Source organism: Mya arenaria, chromosome 7 (assembly GCF_026914265.1).
Source record: "Mya arenaria isolate MELC-2E11 chromosome 7, ASM2691426v1".
In the NCBI taxonomy this organism is placed as follows: domain Eukaryota; kingdom Metazoa; phylum Mollusca; class Bivalvia; order Myida; family Myidae; genus Mya; species Mya arenaria.
In genome coordinates, this window is record NC_069128.1 from 61,372,606 (window position 1) to 61,393,098 (window position 20,493).

At 32.6% G+C, this 20,493-nt stretch overlaps 1 protein-coding gene across 4 annotated transcripts; it reads right to left on the bottom strand.

Moving 5' to 3' along the window:
* Window positions 1-324: 324 nt before the first annotated feature.
* Window positions 325-19,569, bottom strand: LOC128241714 (coiled-coil domain-containing protein 6-like). Of its 4 annotated transcripts, XM_052958758.1 has the most exons (11): window positions 19,426-19,569; window positions 18,332-19,274; window positions 17,283-17,345; window positions 16,672-16,734; window positions 16,440-16,502; window positions 12,731-12,793; window positions 10,556-10,615; window positions 8,962-9,013; window positions 8,516-8,610; window positions 4,454-4,641; window positions 325-3,734 (listed from the first exon to the last, which is right to left on the bottom strand). In XM_052958758.1, the coding sequence occupies exons 2-11, from the start codon at window positions 19,223-19,225 to the stop codon at window positions 3,599-3,601; spliced, it is 1,677 nt and encodes a 558-aa protein (XP_052814718.1). In that variant the 5' UTR covers window positions 19,226-19,274; window positions 19,426-19,569; the 3' UTR covers window positions 325-3,598. The 4 variants fall into 4 exon arrangements, with proteins under 4 accessions (XP_052814718.1, XP_052814717.1, XP_052814719.1 ...); XM_052958757.1 differs by having other exon boundaries at window positions 18,332-19,569; XM_052958759.1 differs by lacking the exon at window positions 12,731-12,793 and having other exon boundaries at window positions 18,332-19,569.
* Window positions 19,570-20,493: the final 924 nt, after the last annotated feature.

Consider the following 20,493-nt stretch of genomic DNA (forward strand, 5'->3'; position numbering starts at 1 on the left):
TAAAATTTTCATATTTCTTAAAACTATTTTTTTTAATTTTACTTAAAATATTTCTTATTTAATGGGCAAACTTTCTATGTGTCGCTTTTGAAGTTGATATCTAAGATAATAAAAAAACTATGTTTGCAAGTAAACCGGATTTGCAAACTTATACCGGATGCTGTTATTGATATATGATTACAACGCACAGTTCAATATATGCGTATAAATGTTCTTACATTTATTTGTTTTCTGTTTTCGTTTTATTAGCCTATACCAGTCTCAACCACTGAACAACACCATAAGATCCAAATTTGTGTCGGTAGTAAAATTTTATTCGTTCAATGTCAAACCTTATAAAAACATAAATTTTATGGTACACAATCAATAAAACAGTTGAATATTACGTATAACCAATAATAATATTAATATAAGTTTCCAATTTAATCAATCACATTGTTTGAATTTATATATTACTTCTGTTACAGAGGGTCATTGTTTCATTAATAAGGTTCATTCGTCACTTGCAAAGGATAACCTCTTAACAAGTTCCCATGCTAATTCCCATGCAGTCCAGATATAGTTATCACTATTTAGGTATTATCAGATGGCATTAATCTAAAAAAAACCTTTTAGAATCACACAATTATTTAATAGTAACAACATGCACGAATATTAAAAAAGTAAATAACTGTTTAAAAACGTTTTTTTTTTTTTATAAACTACAGAACATGTATCTAAAAATACAAATTTCACTTACATAAACAAATGAAAACTACACAGACAATCCAAGTGGTCAAGCAATCAAATATAAACACTGTTTACATGTTCTCTAAAAAGCACACTAATATAGAACAGAACAGAACATTTATTTATCGGAAGATCATAGATCCATGTGGCCGAATATCAAACAAAAATGGTGAGAAGTATAAAGCATGTGTACATATAAATACATATATATATATATATATACATATATGCACTTTTGTGCACTTCAAACAACATATAACATACCAAAACTTACAATAATCAAAATTATAACATTACAATGAATGGTATATAGGTGATTATCTATTTTATACGGATATACATATACATAAACATAAACACAAACATATACACGTATCAATATATAACTGTCAATCTCTACATGTGGTAATCTTTGCCTTCATATAATTAGGACATTTGATTGACACGATTGTCTGACTTGTCTAGATCAATGATATTCGTGAATAGATCGAAAAAAATGTTTTTGCTTAAACTTATTCGTGATACCAAATTACCAAAGTATGAGGAAACGTAATCAAGATGGCATTGCGTTAATGTGTTATAAAGAATTTTTAAGAGGTTTGTTTAAAACATAACTTTATAACAAATTGTAAGCGTAATTGTTTCGATTAAAACAGTATAATGCAATAACTTTTAAGAAGATTATTTTCAAACAGATAAGTTGCTTTTTTAATTTTAATTTACAGACAAAACAACTACACAATTTGATATTGAATTATATGTTGATATGATATAACTGAGACTGTTTCATCGGTTTTCTGTTTTAATATTTCAGGTTTATTCTTAGTAAAAAAAATAAGTTGAAAAATGTATAATCCATAATGGAATTCAATCCATAACGGATGAATCCCTAAATATGTTAGTAAAATTATATTGAAATTGTGTGTAATCCATAATGGAATTCAATCCATAACGGATTAATCCCTAAATCTGTTAGTAAAATTATATTGAAATAGTGTGTAATCCATAATGGAATTCAATCCATTACGGATGAATCCCTATATCTGGTAGTAAAACTATATTGAAATAGTGTGTAATCCATAATGGAATTCAATCCATTACGGATGAATCCCTGTATCTGGTAGTAAAACTATATTGAAATAGTGTGTAATCCATAATGGAATTCAATCCATTACGGATGAATCCCTATATCTGGTAGTAAAACTATATTGAAATCGAGTATAATTTGTAAATGTTAATAAATCCATGACGGATAAAACCCTAAATTGGCATTTGCAAACTTTATTACCGTCTACCTGCCAAGGTACATTTGTGTGATGTCCGCCTTTATTTCAATACTACGAATTACTTTATATTATCAATCTATTGCTTTGAAAGGAAAGATCAATGTAAACATGCTTTAACATAATGGAGACCCACAGTAACATGTTCATTTGTTTGCCCTATAAAAACAAATTTACATGTTCATTGGATGACCCTACAAAACATGTGATAAACAATGGCTGACACTACAATACATTACAGATATCTAGTATCATGTTCAATGTGGCTGACCCTAAAACATGTAAGAAACCTATTAACATGTTCATTGACTGACCCTACAAATTATGTGAGAGATATATTAACATGTTCAATGGCTGACCCTACAAAACATGAGGGAAACCTATAAACATGTTCAATCGCTGCCATTACAAAATATGAGAGGAACCGGTTAATATGTACAATGGCTGACTCTACAAAATGCAAGATACATCTATAGACATGTTCAAAGGCTAAACTTACAATATATTAGAGAAACTTATTTACAAGTTTAATGGCTGACCCTACAATACATGAGGGAAAGCTTTTTAACATGTTCAATAGCTGACCCTACAAAACATGATAGAACACCTTTAAACATGTTCAATGGCTGGCCCTACAAAACATGAAAGAAAACCTTTAAACATGTTCAATAGCTGACCTTACATAACATGAGAGAAACTTATTAACAGGTTCAATGGCTGACCCTACAAAACATGAGAGAGACTCATTGACATATGCAATGGCTGTCTTTACAACACATGGGAGACACTTATGAACATATTCAATGACTGATCAAAAAAAATGACAGAGACCAATTAATGTGTTTAATTGCCAACCCTAGAGCACATGAGAGAAACTATATGCATGTCTTTCCATTTTAACAATAACCTTGTTATTGCTGTAATATATGTCCCCATGTATTGAATCTATCAATGGCTTGTTCCTCATTTGTGGTGTTTCCTTAAACAATCATTCATATTCTCAACAGAATATGAAAATGAGGGGGTAAATATGTTTTTATTGCCATATTTAAACTTTTATACCTACATCAACATTTGCACAATTCACATCAAGTTTGCAAACTATATATGTAATATTAACTTCATTCATGAAATAGAATGTGACCCACTTTAAGTACAATGATTAATAAATTCCTCGCGCTTTCATACATGTCGTTCTGAAGTTAGGCAAATTCATTAACATTGACGGCATTGTCTACAAAAAAACACACGAAACCTCACTAATGTTATAAAAGAACAAACATTTTCCAGACAAGATAAGATACAAAGTATAAAGTATTTTCTAGAAAAAAATAAATATTTTGTGTGTTGACAAGTTGTCAATTTATCTGTCTTCAGGGATATTGATCCCAATGTTATATAACTATATCGCCGTTCGATATTTGTAACGTTGCTTTCTTACCCCATATATTAACGTTTACCATATCTAAGCATCAAATAACGTTATCGTTTAACGCAATTATTTAACATGATTCTAGAAATCTTTAGCTATTAAAACAAGTATTGCCTGGACAGAAAGACTAATAATAACAGAAGTCCGATGACAGTCACGGACCTTCAACAGTGAATGTCTCTTCCAGCTTCTCGGTTAAATCTATGTTCGTCTCTGTGATGCCCTTGGCTGCAAGCTCCGCTTTCACCTCCTGTATGTATTCATCATACATCGCATATGTCCAAATCTTCCTAAAACAATAATAAATCCATAGTTACAATGCAATTTACATGTTATGGTATATAACTTGATTGCCATATTAACAGTTAAAAATAAAACAGTTTGACTTTATAAATGGAATTATTTTTGTGATCATTGTACTCCTATTTCAAAAACATTTATAATTAAAATAATATATACAGTTCGTACAAAGTATGGAGTGATTACAGTTATTTACAATTAACACGATTGAGTGTATCTTCTACTCATTTAATTTAATTGTATCTGAGTCATTATAAATAAAAAAAATAGATAATATTATGTTAGCGATAGGATAATACGGTATTAAAACAGGAAATGTTCAAGTTATGAGTAACAGCAAATTAAGACTTTAAAACGTTATGTTTTAAATAGAAGTTATTTCATATAATCAGAAAGGTTATTGAAGGTGTTGCCATATCTGTCATACTGTCATACTCCAACTGATTACAGATACACAGAACAACACTCCCGTCACCCAAATAGTAAAATGCTTCCTTTATTAACAGCTGATATAAATTACACCAAAAACATACATTCCTTGCTTTAGATATAAATACATCTTGTAAATAATCATATAAATGTTGAACACTACCACTGGACGTGCACACGAAAGTGCCGCTAGCCATAAAGGCTTTTTCAGGAGTAGCACCTTTATCAGGCAGCATATTCCTATTCTCACTTCAATCTAAATATGCTTAAGTATTCTTACGTAAACGAAGCACTAATTAGTGATAAGCCATCCAGCCCGACAAGCTCGTATTCATTAACAGTAAACATCAGTCCTCTCCTAAACGCGGCCTTCAACATCCTACAAACCAGCTGACCCTTATTGTCGTCCTTCAACAATCCTGTAAATTCGCTGCCTTTGTACGGTTTCCCCGGGCGTCGATTGTATTTCTACAAGTAGATTAAGGGCATATAAACGCTTGTATAATAAGAGATATTATAAATATAATAATAATGTATACACTATATATTTTATTGTTTAGCCTAAATGTCGTTTGGCCTATTGCAACAGTTTATGAATGCTTAATGTACGATCGTTTTCAAAACAACTACCGACGAAGGTGTTGTCTTGTGTCTTGTGTTGTTTTCTTAACACAAGGCAGGCTTTCGTAACATACATGTATAATGAACTTGATTTGTCTGTGATTATATGAAATTAAAGCAGATCAATTACCTCCAAAACAAAGGTTTTTTTTTGCGGCTCATCTATTTTAAAACTCAAAGTTATATTAAAATAAGAAAATGAATAAGCAGACGGCACATACGGTCACTAACACTTATATAGTCATATTTTATTAAACAGACTGTGACACCATTTCCCATTGATAGCAAGCGCACATTTTGAAAACATTAGAATACATGGCATACAGGTGATGCTTTTTTCTATGAAGTAATTATCACAAGTTCGTATTTGGATCTGCATATTATACATATAAATTCATGGCATACAGATGATGCTTTTTCTACGAAGTATTTATCACAAAATTGCATTTGGATCTGGATATTAAACCTGTTAATTCAGGGCATACAGATGATGCTTTTTTGTTCTATGAAGTAATTTTCACAAGTTCGTATTTGGATCTGGATATTAAACATGTAAATTCATGGCATACTGATGATGCCTTTTTCTATGATGCAATTTTCACAAGTTCGTGTTTGGTTCTGGATATTAAACATGTAAATTCATGGCATACTGGTATTGCACCGTGTTTGGTTTAAATATTGTAATATTGGAAAAAACATACAAAGCATGCAAGGTCATATATCCTTTCGAATACCGCTACCGTACATCGACGCGCTACCGTAGCCGCCTAATGCAGACCAATTTTTCAAGGGTGCTGGTAACCGCTACTGTTTTACTGTAGGAATACTGTAGACGACTGAAACGTACCGAAAATGTAGGTACGTCCAGTTCCACAGCCGCAAAATGCACATTTTCCACAAATTTGTGGTACGTTTTTCATTAAAATAAGAAAGATTGTGAATTTTAAAAACAGCATTAATACGCTATGGTACTTTGTCTTAGAAACAGTTACTACACTACGGAATTTCTTTCAAATATAATAACTAATGGCGTGTTAATGGCTAATGGTGATGTCTAGCAAGGGAGGTTCGTGATCCAGAACTTGTCCGTTCGGTATACATCTTTTCGAGATATCTGGTACAACTGATACGATATAAGTATATGATGTCACAATCATTATCGCAAAAGAGTTTGGTTTTTCGAAACTGAAGCTTCCTTTGATGGAACATTGACATCTTACATTTTGGTCAAGAAATGGATCTGCAGCTACACTAGAATGAATAAGTGTTTCCTATGATGTAAATATAATATCTGTAATGGCCTCAGATGATTCAGTAAAGTAAGTTGGATTATCAATTATTTAAGACACGGAAAACTTCTCACAATTTTTTCGATTCTTTCCTTGATACCCCAGGGTATCATAACCTATATAATACCCTGGGCAAATCAGCTGTAAAATTCTCGAACTTGTAAATAATTAATAGGCGATATCCAGCCGCTTGATTGGTTGCATGAGACACACCTCATGCGGTGCGGTAATGGCCTAGAAGTTACGGCTGTAATCTTGGTTCGTAATAATCTAATGAGATCACGGCTTATAAATCGTTTTAGGCAGGATAATGTTAAATATGACGATATTTATTAAAAAAAGAGATTCCTTCCTTTTTTATCGGCTATTTCAGTGGTCGGAAAAAGCTTATGAATTTTCAAGATTTTCGAAGTTTCCCTAGCCATTTTGCCCACGGTATCATTTAGGTTTGGGTGCCGAGGATGGGTTGCTGTCGTATTTGGTGGTCAACACAATAAACTAGATAGAGTATGTTTGTTATATTTAACTAGTGGGACCCATATACACTCCAACTCAACTCAATTTCCAGGTCGAGCCGTCTTTGTTGAAAAATATTGTTCTTAACACATAAAGTATCTCCGCCGTGATTATCGTCTTTTTGTAAGAATCAAGGAAAATCACAGAAATATCAAGAATATCGAAATCTTTAAGTTCTGAATAGAGTTTTGGAAATACGATCAGGACATTGTTGTGAACAAATTAGATTTTACTAGGTAAGTGAGGCCTTGCAAATTTTGAGGAAGTGGACGATATTGACGTGGTTCTTGATTTTGAGGCAGGATTTGGATGCATGTCACCTGCTATTAAATTCAATATATCCATAACCTATGACATAATTATACATAAACATTATGTACACAAGTAACATGTGAATCTATACTTTTTAAGATGACAATGCTCGATTGATAGTTGCGAGGATTTCAGCTTTAACTCAATATTTGAATCATTTAGTAAGAATACTAAAAGGTACAAAACATAAAATGTAGGGTAATATAAAACAAACAACGTCAGTAAGAACCTTAATGTAATTTAATAAATTTCTGTCATGATGAATTGAGAAGCGATACCATCAGTAGGATTGTCAGCATGATAAGGTTACGCATGGATACAAGAATGAAAGCGTTCATAACGTTGAAGGGCTGTAGTCTCGCCAAGCATAATTTCACTTTCTTTTACAATTCTGTTACAAGCAATAACAATTCAATCCACTTTTTTTAGTGTCCTCAAACTGTAACCGATAAGTTCCTATGATGAATTTGTAATCCAATAAGCTAGTTTCATATCAAAAACTGATATATCTAAATGCACTAGGATGTATCAACATTGCTCTCATCTCGCGTGTTAATTGCTAGGCTAGTGTATAGTTGATTAAATTGAACCTGTTGGACGTTTTGACTATTTGTAGTAGGTAGTGTAAGGCAGTGTCAACATGTGTCAATTGTCTGCGGAATTATCTATAATAAGCTCTTCACCTAGTTTCCTAAAAAGATTAATTCAAGATTCGTTGGCTTTTTTTTAAATTTACATCAACGTTGCAATCTAGGAAAGCATTACAATAAAGTGGTCTTCAATTTGCACTATTTTTAACAGCAAAACACGTTTAATTTCATTTTTTTCATTTATGATTTTACATTTCATGTCAAAAAATAGATTTCACGATACCTGCTTTCGATTTGCGTTACTAAAGCCTAAAAACAACTAAAACGTCTAACTTTAAAGGGTAGGTCGATTGTTAAATATTTTGCAGGAGTCGACCCACATGCGCAATACAGTTGTAACATACATCGAATAAAGAAGCCCCAAAACGATTAACCTCAGAGACCCTCCTTCTAAATAGCAAATCAAATTTAGTTTGACCGTAATCAACCGGTCTATCGTATTAATAACTTAATTTATCAGTAATGTTATATAATCATTCAAATGTTTTGTATTTAAGGGATTCACATCAACCCTTAAATACTACGAATTTAGTTAGGGGACCAACCATGATGAGCATACTTATGCTGAATCCATAGTTAGATAAGTTGAGTTGCGTATATCTTATAAGTTGCTTATATATTATGTTATATATTATGCTGTTTTAAAAGTTCATGTTTTTTTCTTTTTATTGTCAACGGTACTGATACTCGATCAAATCATAATGATTTTTAAAGATACCATAATATATTGGCAGAAATGTAGTATCACGTTGAGGGCATTCTGTCTGTATAAGTTGGATAACTAAATCACAAATATTGCAACAAGTGAATGTAGTTTTGGAGAACGATTAAGTGGTGCAATTTATCTTTGCCTTTTTATTGTTACAATCAACAGTATGGTGTTAGGAATATCAAGAAATTACTTGCGAGAATTCGTCAGCTGCACACTCGACATTGACAAACAGAAATGATTACCGTCTGAATACCATCCGGGAATGTAAATACACACTTAATTGAAAAGACTCGTTCCAGGTTAAGCTTGACCTCCACTGCTCCAGTGGGCTGCGTCCCTTTAACAAACATACTAATTATGATTATTGTTATTTCGATTATTGATAATGGATTTGTTAAATCACACATTTTGTTTGTTTTTCAGCTAGATTTTGCTAACGAAGCTAGCTACACAACCAATTTAAAACAGCCAAAACGATCGATACTATGGATCACTTCGCCGTTGTTAAAGATTTTGGGTTGTAACTCAAGTAAAAACAACTTTTATTAACCGACACTTACTTAAACAATAACAATAATTTACTATCAACTGAAGCACAACTATATATTAAAATAAACATAATACAATTCGTCCCCAAATTATACATCTATTTACGTTTATACTACGTAATTGTTTAAGGGGAACTTACATTTTATGCAATCCTTCAAGTGAGTACACTTTGCCTGGAGTGTTGTACATTCCTTTAAAAATAATAGTTATAACATATAATTGAGAAAGAGGAGATGGTAGGTATACAGAACTTATTTCGAAAAACGACTCACGCTACATATCAAACAGAAGATACATTTTCCATTTCACTGGTTTGTCTTTGTTAAGGCATGAGCCAATCTTTAACAAAAACTGATATTTTTCACACAATGGGTTTTAGTAAAAGACAACCAAGTCATTCTACCATTTTAAAGTGACGAAAGTCGACATTCGTACTTCTTAACTCCTAACGTTGTATCGTGCCTACTAAAATACTAAGAAGATTCGATATGCAATGACTTTTGTAAAATGACCTTTAAATGTGATATTTACCTTTAACAAGCAATACGCTAAAACATTCTGCCAAATAATTAAAACACAACAATAACACTACAGACTTTACATGAATTTTAGACGCCCTCCCGCCCAATATGCCGACTGCTCTTTGATGTACCTACATCCAATAATCATACTTAACAATGCGTATCTGTAAACTTAAATCTTGATTATATATCTATAGTAGTGTAATATAATAACTACCTGTTCTATCAAAATCATATTTTATTATAATATTAATTAAATGCATGATAAAAATGAATAAAAACAAAATAATTTATGTTTTCCATTAACGTTTAACCAGGCTCAGTGTATAAGACAGAGACTTGTTCGGATCTTTTAAACATGTACGATATGTTACGATATTATGCTATACAATTAAAGCTAGGATTGCAGAATGGCTTGGATTCAGTGAAAACTACCAATTTTATGCATCGAAACACACTCATATTTACGTATAGTTTGTTACAGACAAGAATACGAGTATGTAAATATTGTACCGGAATAATTATTTAAAGTAAGTAATTTTGTACCGTGAAAGTCATTGGGTACTTGAAATTATTTATCAGTTTATGAGTTCGATTTACTTTATTTGTTTATTGTTTTAGGTCGATACTGGCTATGGCGAGGCTTCAAGGTGATGTACTATTGTTTTTACTGATACATGTTTGAATATGTGTGAGGTTATTTGCATACAGACTAGTTTCAACCCACAGTACATTTGTGTTTCTGTGAACCCGTGTTTCACATCATTCATTAAAGAAACATGTTGATGCTTGTCTGGTATGTTTGTGTTAGTTATGTATCTCATTCAGATTCATTTGGACCATTACTTCGTTTTGTAAACAAGGTCTTATATTTGATTTTTTTTATAATGGGCCGGTCTCTTTAGTTCCGTTGCGCAAATGTATTTTAGGTCATTTTGTAAGTAATCAACAGGCAACACCCTTTAAAACTATACCAAGATTGTATGGGATCAGAAGGCATCAAAATTAAACATTATCGCCAATATATGAAAGGAATGGCAATTGTATTTCTACATCCGATACTTAAATTGAAGTGTGAACTCCATGTAAATATTTAAGGAACTTAAATAATTATAATGGTCAGATCAAATAGTTGACATCATTTTCTTTATTTAAGTTATTCCTTTTTCAAAAAACATGTATACAGGTATTGTACAACATGGTATACCTTACCTTTTCAGATATCACTATGTCCTGTTTCGCTTTCTGTAAATCTTCGAATCGCTCCCTTGTCTGAAAGCAAAGAGGTCAAAGATCAAGTCAGAACTTGAACAAATGGCAATGCGTATATTGAAAAGCCATATCAATTGACACAATACTAAGTGTTATCCATGTATAACTGAACTATACAATTCATAAACATGTATGTGAAAGGTGTCACTTTTTCTGAATTATCACGGTTTTGTTTTAACTTATTTCAGCTCATAACATAGTTCCTGCCTGATCTGAAAACGTAAAATGATTGGTTATTGTGTTTAATATATTAACTGTAATATCGTATGAAATACAAACTATACACCAAATGGCCTAACCAAACTGAGAGAGATCAGACACAATCTGCATACAATGATGTTGCTAGTTTTCTCTGTGTAATTAAACGCGTTAATGGTATCTTTGTTTCTAACATTGATTCATTCTAGTGGCGTTGCAGATCCATTTTGTGACCAAAATGTAATATATCATTTTCCCGTCTGTGGAGCTTTCAGTTGCCTAAAACCAAAACATTCCCCAAAACATGTTATCGTCATATCTGGCTTTTTGACAAGGGCGACCTAAAAAAAACACATCGACGTATGAATGCAAATTATAATTGGAAATCTCTCTGTGATAATAATGTTGAAATTAATCTTCTTGAAAAAACAGATTCATCGAGAAGTGGTATACCGAACAGACAAGTTTTCATTTGAGATGAGGAGATCCCTGGATTGAAAACAACATTCGCTGAGGTAAACGAGCTGATAGCATAGTGGTGCAAGTTAATAACGCTCAGGAATAAGAAAACTAATCTAGTTAAATTAGCAAAACACAAAAACAAGCTGTACGAAGCCCATAAAGAACTCAAAATACTTATTCCAAATGCTGGTGACCCTGTCCTAAGAGCTTCAAGTCTACTTCAACTCAAGCTATACCCCCGTTATGATCCTGTAACTATGTCGTTGTCGATACAAAATCGTTGGTCCTTGTTATAGCATATTCCACATATATACTGAATATTAGCGTATATTATTTTACCACTTACATCCAACGTCATCCGTTCATTTGGCATATGTAATGTTGATCACTAAAAAAACTACGACGTTTTGATGTTATAGAGCTCTATTTGTGACAATAGAAAATAATTTTAGAAATTAACGCAGTTGAGTTGGTTTAAGTGTGTAGTTAAGAACTTCACGCGTGCTTGAACCAGCCCAACTGCGATGCCCGATAATGACATCAGTCACGCAATTTATAACTTTTCTTTACACCAATAGTTTATAACTCATAATACATTTTTTCCAGAAATGTTAGATATGCCTCATCTTTAAAATCGTTCATTTATTCTTTATCACACGTCAGATAAATAGAACGACCCGACGGTAAACGGAAACAGTTTATCATTATACGTCACAATAACACAGGAAAAATCGTAAATACTTGTTACATTTAACAAATCATAAATGAACACTTTTCAGCATGTTGATTAAAGATTTCCTTGGCCTTCTGACAAAAACAATAAACAGATAGACAATTATCAATTTATATTAAAACGCGATGTTTAGCTATCCGAACATATCCGAAGTTGTTGCGTTCATCGGAAAATATATTTGCAATTGGATGGCCATTCATTTAGGAAATGGAAGTTGAGGTGTAAATATAGGCGTGTGGTAAAAATTCTACAATCGACCATTCAGCTAATTGACATTCATACATTGATATCAATGTTACACACCTACACAACATTTATTTTCGCAAGGATTGTTTTTTTTTTTGCTTACTTCTTGCCACTCAGTCTGTTCCAGTTTTAAGAGGTCATCATGTAACACACGAACACGCACCCCCACCCTCCCACACACACACTCACACACACACACACGCATGAACGAACATATAGTATATGAATAGAGAGTCAAGCAGCGTGTGATAGCATTTAATTTAGTAATACATTTTGGAAAATAGCTCATTGAGCAAATCTTTTTGTTTTGTTATCATTTACCCTTAACTTTAAATCAAGATTATTCTTTATCATGACTATATCTGTAACTCGTGCATTTGTTGTCTACCAAATATAATTGTAAACGTTTCAGTGCACGTGCCATCCCTGAAGATACGTTATATAACAATCTTTAACACAATTTTCAAATGTCTTACCTTTTCAGAATGATCAAGTTTCTGTTTTACTTGTTGCAGCTCATTGCAGAGTTTCTCCCTTGTCTGAAAACGTGAACATTATGATGCATACTTATCTGTATGTATGACAATGACTGACAATAAAAACTAGACGACAGCATGTCAGGTAACGGTAAAATCAAAGTTTGCTCTTTATATAAAGAAGGCCAGAAGTGTTTGACAAAGGTAATGCTCAACAATGTTCATTAAGATTAAGTGCAATCACAGCTTTTCATTTTTGACCTTCACCTTACCGTCACATAGTCAAAATGATAAAATTATCTTTCGAAGTCTTGTAAAGCTATACTTAAAGGCAACGATGGAAAGGGGGGACATTCCATGGGGATATTGAAGATGACAGAAAGGAATTTAATTTGACATGCAATATTGCGAATATCAACAGAATTCTGAAGTAAGCACTGTGTTGTTAGTGCTGATTTTTGTGCTGTTGTTTCATGTTTCTTGTTTGTGATTTTTTGTTTTTGGATTCTACGTCTTTGGCGCTTACGTTGTGCCATTACACGGGGAATATTTTATATAAAGAAGGCCAGAAGTGTTTGACAAAGGTAATGCTCAACAATGTTCATTAAGATTAAGTGCAATCACAGCTTTTCATTTTTGACCTTCACCTTACCGTCACATAGTCAAAATGAGAAAATGATCTTTCGAAGTCTTGTAAAGCTATACTTAAAGGCAACGATGGAAAGGGGGGACATTCCATGGGGATATTGAAGATGACAGAAAGGAATTTAATTTGACATGCAATATTGCGAATATCAACAGAATTCTGAAGTAAGCACTGTGTTGTTAGTGCTGATTTTTGTGCTGTTGTTTCATGTTTCTTGTTTGTGATTTTTTGTTTTTGGATTCTACGTCTTTGGCGCTTACATTGTGCCATTACACGGGGAATATGTTTTAATTTGTTTGTATCTGTAGTTTTTCATATGAATATTGTAAGATGTGTAAGGCTATTGTAAGAGATTAAATCATCTTATAGCATATGCTGTATGATTGTTTCCGCCCTCTTTCCATTTTAGATCTTTTTCATGTTTTAATATGCAGATTTGAAATAGAAAATAGGCGGGTTGCTCCGGATATGATTCAAAATGCCTCGTGTTTTCAAAGAGGTCGAATGAATGATGCATATAATTATTCAAGCTATTTACGAACTAGGACGTTTTGAATGATCGCATGACGTAAATACGTTGCAGGCATTTGTTTCACAGGATCGGATATGTCCATACCATGAGCAGGTACTTGATATTGTGACGCCCGAATGTTTGTTTTGACTTCCGCTATGTGAACAGTATCCATTAAATTAGGCGGATGTGCCTGCCTTTTATATTTTGAGATATGTAAAGTGATTCTCGGTGGGAACAATGATACAATCAATCTATAAGCATATTGGTATCATCCAGGTCAAGATGTACGTGCTGATTAGCAAACATAGGGTCGCTGATAATGATATATAGGATCAAGTCATCAGCAAAGCGATTTAAGGGTGTTTTATTTCGTATCAAATATTGAACCAGTAAAGTCATTGCACTGTTTTCTTTCACTGAAAGTATCAATAAGCCATGATAATCACAGGGAACCGAATATGCCACTATCCTGAAGATTGGACAGAACAATACTGTTCTAACATATAAAACTTCATCTAAAGGAAGGCAGAACGAAGGTCGTTAGATATGAGCTTATTGATATTGGAGTCCTTGGGTAAACATGCCGATAACGAAAAATAGCATAATTAATATGTATACATTGAAGTTTACAAACCTGTATACATTTTATTTTTGCCAGGACTGTCGTAAATGTTGTAAAGGTTTCACTTCAAGGGTTATCAGTATGAATGTCGATATGAACGATAAGAAATCTAAGCATGTTTAAATAAGGTCACAACTTTTCTAGATAAACAAACCCTTGTTGTAATTTATAAAATTGTCACACGTTAAAATAAATAAGTGACCAGTACGAATGATGATCCTCGTATATTATATATTTTTAAAATTGACAAAAATGTAGCTTCGAAGGTTTATTACTTTTTCTCATTCAGTTCTTATAGCTTCTTAAATATCATAATATTAATCAACTCACATGTTGTTGTTGTTGTTTTTTTAATTTTGATATACGAATAGCTTCGATTGTGTATTAAGTCCCTTTCCATACTACTCCATTAAATAGCATAATATAACGAACTAATAATTAAACCACATCTCCACAATGACAATGCTAAAAGTAACGGTTCAGTGTCTGCTTACACTTTCATTTTCTTATTTCAGTTTCACTATAATGATATTAAAGTACGCGTATTGATACTAGTCACTAAATGAATCCTGTTTAATTTCAAAGTGTTTTTTTTTGTTTTTTCTTAAATGTTAAACTTATCACATTTATCCACACTAATATGAAAAAAGTAAGGAAAACGTACTAAAAGCATAGGTAACAGGTGTGTGTTATTAACTTATGTCATAATCGATTATCTCACTTATGTATTGTGTCGATTAATTACGATGCTATCGAAGAGGAAAATACGGGAGTTGACTTTATTTGCTATCTATAATTCCTTGTAAATATCAGTATACTGTATTTGTCCAGACCTCACAGGGAAATTGTATCATATGCGAAATGATTAAAATATTTCAATAAAGAATGCTACAATTTGGAGACAAACAGATATATAATACCTATGATAGGACGTGCCAGTAGAAAAAACACACATGTTGAAAGTAAAGTACAACCAGGGATTGTGTTTGGAAATAAAGATCCTGCCTCCACCAATATGCGGTTGAAACTGAGAAATAATCAATGATGGACATGGCATTTTTACATTTAGAATGGAGATGAACAATCAGTAATCAAAAACATTATTTGAATATCTGGATTAAATAAATACTTCTTTTTCTACTTTCTATTTCGGATTTTAGTGTCGCTTTAAACAAGCGTTTAGGAATGTTGAGGTATTCCATATACCATTTGGGATGGATGAAATCATTTCACGTTTTCAAATATAAACAAAAACAATATAATAACTATTTTACAAATAATATTTAGTTCAGAATGAAATACTATAGACAATGGCTTTTTAAAATGACAATATACCATTGTATTGAAGTCCTTGATGGGTACAGTGCATCTTGTCAACACAAGGAAACACTTGCTTTACTCGATATCATGAATTACAAAAACATTTGAAAACCACCATTAAGAACAGGTTTTTTATAAGTACTCTAATGAATCTTATTTTCTTTTGATAACTAAAATAAATGCATTTCAAAATATACACCATTTGAATACGAGTATCATTATTTACATTTCTTTTTAACCCATCAGACATTATGGAACCGCTTCCATTTCTGTAGAAATTTATAAACAAGCGTCTAGGCTATACGGATTAAATTATTAAACGATATCGGTAAAACCCTTCTTCGCATGTAACTACCATACGTATACCATATGTATATAAACAAATGAGTTTTACAAGTTTTCTTAAATGAATTGAATTATGTATTTTTTAACAATTCTAGAATGCAATACTGAACTTTTGGTGTAAATAAACATAATGAGTTGCGTGAATGATGTCATTATCGGGAATATGAACGCATATACTTTAACAAGCCATACTGCGTCCAAACAACAATACTGACATCATTCCTTAATTCATTTCTTCATTGAAAAGCATTTCTGCTCTTACCTTTTCAGATTTCTCCATTCTCTGTTCCGTATTCAGTGACTCTTGTTCAAGGCCTTTCAGTGTCTAAAAGCACACATGCAAAAGATAAAGCTTGCAGTTGCAATATATCATCATAACACATGTAAAATGCCAAACGCAAATGTCATTGTATATATCGCAAAGTCATATCAATTTATACTATTCCCTTGCGCATTTCATTTATCGTAAGAACTACTGTAAGTGTTTTACTTACTTTTTCAGAGTTTTCTAAGTCCCGTTTCGCTTGCATTAACTGTTCTTTCAACTCATTTCTTGCCTGAAAAAGAAGAGGATTGGTTTGAAGTTTGAAATCAGGTCAATAACAACGACGCTTAAATAACATTATTGCAAATTGAAATAATGAAACCAATCGTTACACCACCACATACTTTTGGGTTGTACCAGGACTTTATTAAAGATATGTACGGTAAGATTTTTTAACAAATAGCATTGCGCAAGAGGGAACATACTGTTGACCGAGGAACAGTTCACTTAAGGTATGCATTTGTTAAGCAGCAATGCTGAAACGGCACTATTATGGCTTTCATTAAACACATATTCGCGTTGTTCAGTGTTCTTGCAATGTTGATGCACCCTTTTTTCGGCGTTAAACATACAATTTATGCAATAATTTGTATTCGTATGTTGCGGTTATTTTCTTATCGCGTATTATGTATATGAAGAAAGTTTCAACATTATGGTATGTGCAAGAAGGTAAATGTCCACTTTTATTTTAATGATCGAACTAGTTTTTACCTTTCAGAAATAACACGCGTGGACTTGAAATAACTCCTTAGTTTGCTATTTATCTACAAATATAATTACCGTTTCTGCTTTATTTGTGTCCAGTTTCGCTTGGATTAATTCTTCGAAAAGCTCCTTACGAGTCTGGAAATAAATCATTTTGTGATAACCAATGCAAATGTTTAAATATGATAAAATGTATATGATAGATTTACTAAAAATCAAAAGCATTAACATGCCATCAGGTCCTTCTTCTGGCCAGTAGTTTGTCCTCTTTCTGAAACCACTTTTTTGATTCAGCAGACGCCTAAATGTATTGTTTTATAGAAGGTATTGCTTGCGATTAATCAAGACCAAATGTTGCTGTTTTGTGGTGTGACAATGATGTTTCGCTACAAATTATGAAACACAACAAAATATAACAAAATCCTATCCTATGAAATCAGACACAAACATATATTTGTTTTGGCCTCAAGGAACAATTGCCGAAAGGCCGTCAACTCCATTCAAAGTTTTAAATATTGCACACTTTTGTTCAATTTTGTGATTTCGTTATGTTTCCTATTCCCATATCCTTTGAAAATGTCAGAAAATTAATAGTAATTCCGAAGCAAAATATTAAAAACATACTTCATTTAGTCTGGAAGATTACAAATTAGGCCATCAAACGATCAGTTTGTATTGAAAAAAAGCAAAAATCAAGCATGATTATACTGCAGCTATATTGTTTTCCGTTATTTTTTTCACACGTTTTACCTTTAATCGATACAGAAATTGTATTGGGTAAAGAGTATACACATAAACAAAATAGCAAATGGCTGCATTAAATGACAAGCTTAATTGTTAATCGGATACTGGAATTTGATTCTTACAAATAAAAGTGTAGTTTTATTCGGGTTAATGGTACATGTACATCTGTTTGTTGTATATGATTGTATAAACGGTTAAAGCCTTTATTCTTTTATTGATACATTACTTATATAATTCTACTTAATAGATATTCCTACATGCGATATTATTGAGAACGGACCAGTACAATGATGCATTTGCTTACCAGCATTGAATGTTTAACCTAAAACCTGTCGTCATTGTCGGATGCATTTGGATACATAAAACAGATAAAAACATACTTTTTCATTTTCGACAGTTGCATTCCCGATTGATAACGTGGTTACTTCGTCGCTTCCATCAACTTCCTCCTGAAGTTCGCAAACATCAGTCAAGTCTTCAATCAAGCACTTTAAGGCAGCCGTATTTTCCTTTAAACAAACATTTTTAAAGGTATTCTTATATTCAGCCTCTTTCATCTGCCTTTTGACCTCTGAAATTCCCTTGTCGAAATTCCGGCTCATAAGGTAAAGGCGACCCGTCAACGAGTTGTTCACAAACTCATTGAGTTGACTTTCCTCTTTGATAGCCCAAGACACTTTATCTTCACAAACGGATGAAATGAATGAAAAGGCGGCTATGTTTTCGTCGTGATATTTTTGGGCTTCCTCTTTGAAACTACTGATCGAATGTTCCACTTTCCGTTTCAGTCTATTTTCCAAATCATCCAATTCTTTTTTGCATTTAACTGCATGGGTATTACTTCTTTCTTTGTGTCTATCAATTTCTTCTTTTATGCGCTTACTGTCATCCTTAATTGCATTTAAAGCTGCGGACATAGCATTAAATTGGTCGTAATCAACATGCCCTGCCTCTTCACACAAATCAACAACTTCATGACAACATGATATATGATCCGAACGAAAACATCGACCACAGATCATTAATTCATGAATTTGACAAAATAATAACGCCCTTTCATTCGGATGGTGTTTACATTTCTCCTCTGTGATATCATATATAATACTCCTTGAATTGTATCCATCTTTTCCGTACATCTTCAGAATGTGGTTTTGGAATGCCCTTCCTTTCTTGTGAATTACGCAACACGATTCACAAATGTTTCCACATATATTGCAGCATCCAACTGCCTCTTCCTCACAACACATTTCACACTGAACATGGATGTTTGCCATTTTAAATGTTATGTTTATAATCCGAACCCAAAGTGAATATTTCGATTCACTATCATGAAATAAAAAAGTACAAAATTCAAAAGAAATCTGTACTAAAATGTACTCATTGAACACCGGGGACAATCAACGAGAATTGTATTGATAAGCAATTAACTTCCTTGTTTAAATAAGATCTTTTTATAAGTAGAATTATACATTACCCTTACATGTTATTCATCATCAAAATCACATTTACCAATATAATAAGCACAATCAAAAAGAATCCTTATTTCAATTCACAGAATCAAAACTCGACAGTAATTGCTTTTTTAAAGCACACGAAATGTTTTCAATGTAAACAACTGACGGACGTTGCTAAGGGAGCAGTCAACAGTTTTGATAAGAGACGAAATAAAGTGTACACTTCGCATGCGAAGCGGTTCATATCAGATATTTAACTGTGTCTAAAAAATGGCCACGTATAATTCATGTTTCTTGCTACCTCTAAACGCGTGTTTACAGTTAACAGAATAACATAAAACATTGCAACTGTGAACTGTTCCTCGAACGACGAATGTGATATTCGATTTGTGTGATTCATATTAATTTGATTTTTTACAGCGCAAAATTGACAAAATAGTTACTACACATGGTGTATCTTTGTATATGCTATAAAATGTCTTATGTATTTTAGTAGTTACTTATCGATTTATGCGTTTATTCATTTATATCATGATAATTTCATGTACGTTCGTTGCTTATTGTACATGCACCAGTGAACATCACGTTTAACCTTTTTCGCCTGCATGTTTACCCGTATTCTATATCGTAGTGCCTTTCTTATTTTGTTATAAAACCATGGGGAATCTTGTATTTGAATCTTTACAAATGTGGTAGGAATAGATATTTGACAAAAATGACCTGAATGGATTCGTTAACTGATCTCTGTAAAAATATGTATATCATTATTAGAGCATGTGTTTCAATTAAAATCTGCAACGAGCCGTTTTAGTTTATAGAAGTTACCTTGGGAGAATTTTCAGATTTTACGTTTGTAAGAACAACTAGTGGAATTGTTGAATTTTACAACACAGTAGATCTAACAATGGAAACGAATTTGCTGGTCTTGAACGGTCAACCAACACCACTTCAATAACGGACTCAGGAGAGGAGACAAAACATATGTTAATGAGAGACTGAGAAGATTCAGTACAACGAGTTGAATCAGTTAGCAGTAACGAATAAATTGTAATATTGATTCGATCATGTGATACGCTAGCGGTTTGTTA

Bases quoted from the DNA above. Each gene is read 5' to 3' on its own strand.
- LOC128241714 (XM_052958758.1), bottom strand. From the start codon at position 19,225: ATGGCAAACATCCATGTTCAGTGTGAAATGTGTTGTGAGGAAGAGGCA. The intron at 17,346-18,331 runs GTATGTTTTTAT...ATTTATTTCCAG, and splicing joins CAACTGTCGAAAATGAAAAA to ACTCGTAAGGAGCTTTTCGA. The intron at 10,616-12,730 runs GTAAGACATTTG...CTTTGCTTTCAG, and splicing joins AACTTGATCATTCTGAAAAG to ACAAGGGAGCGATTCGAAGA.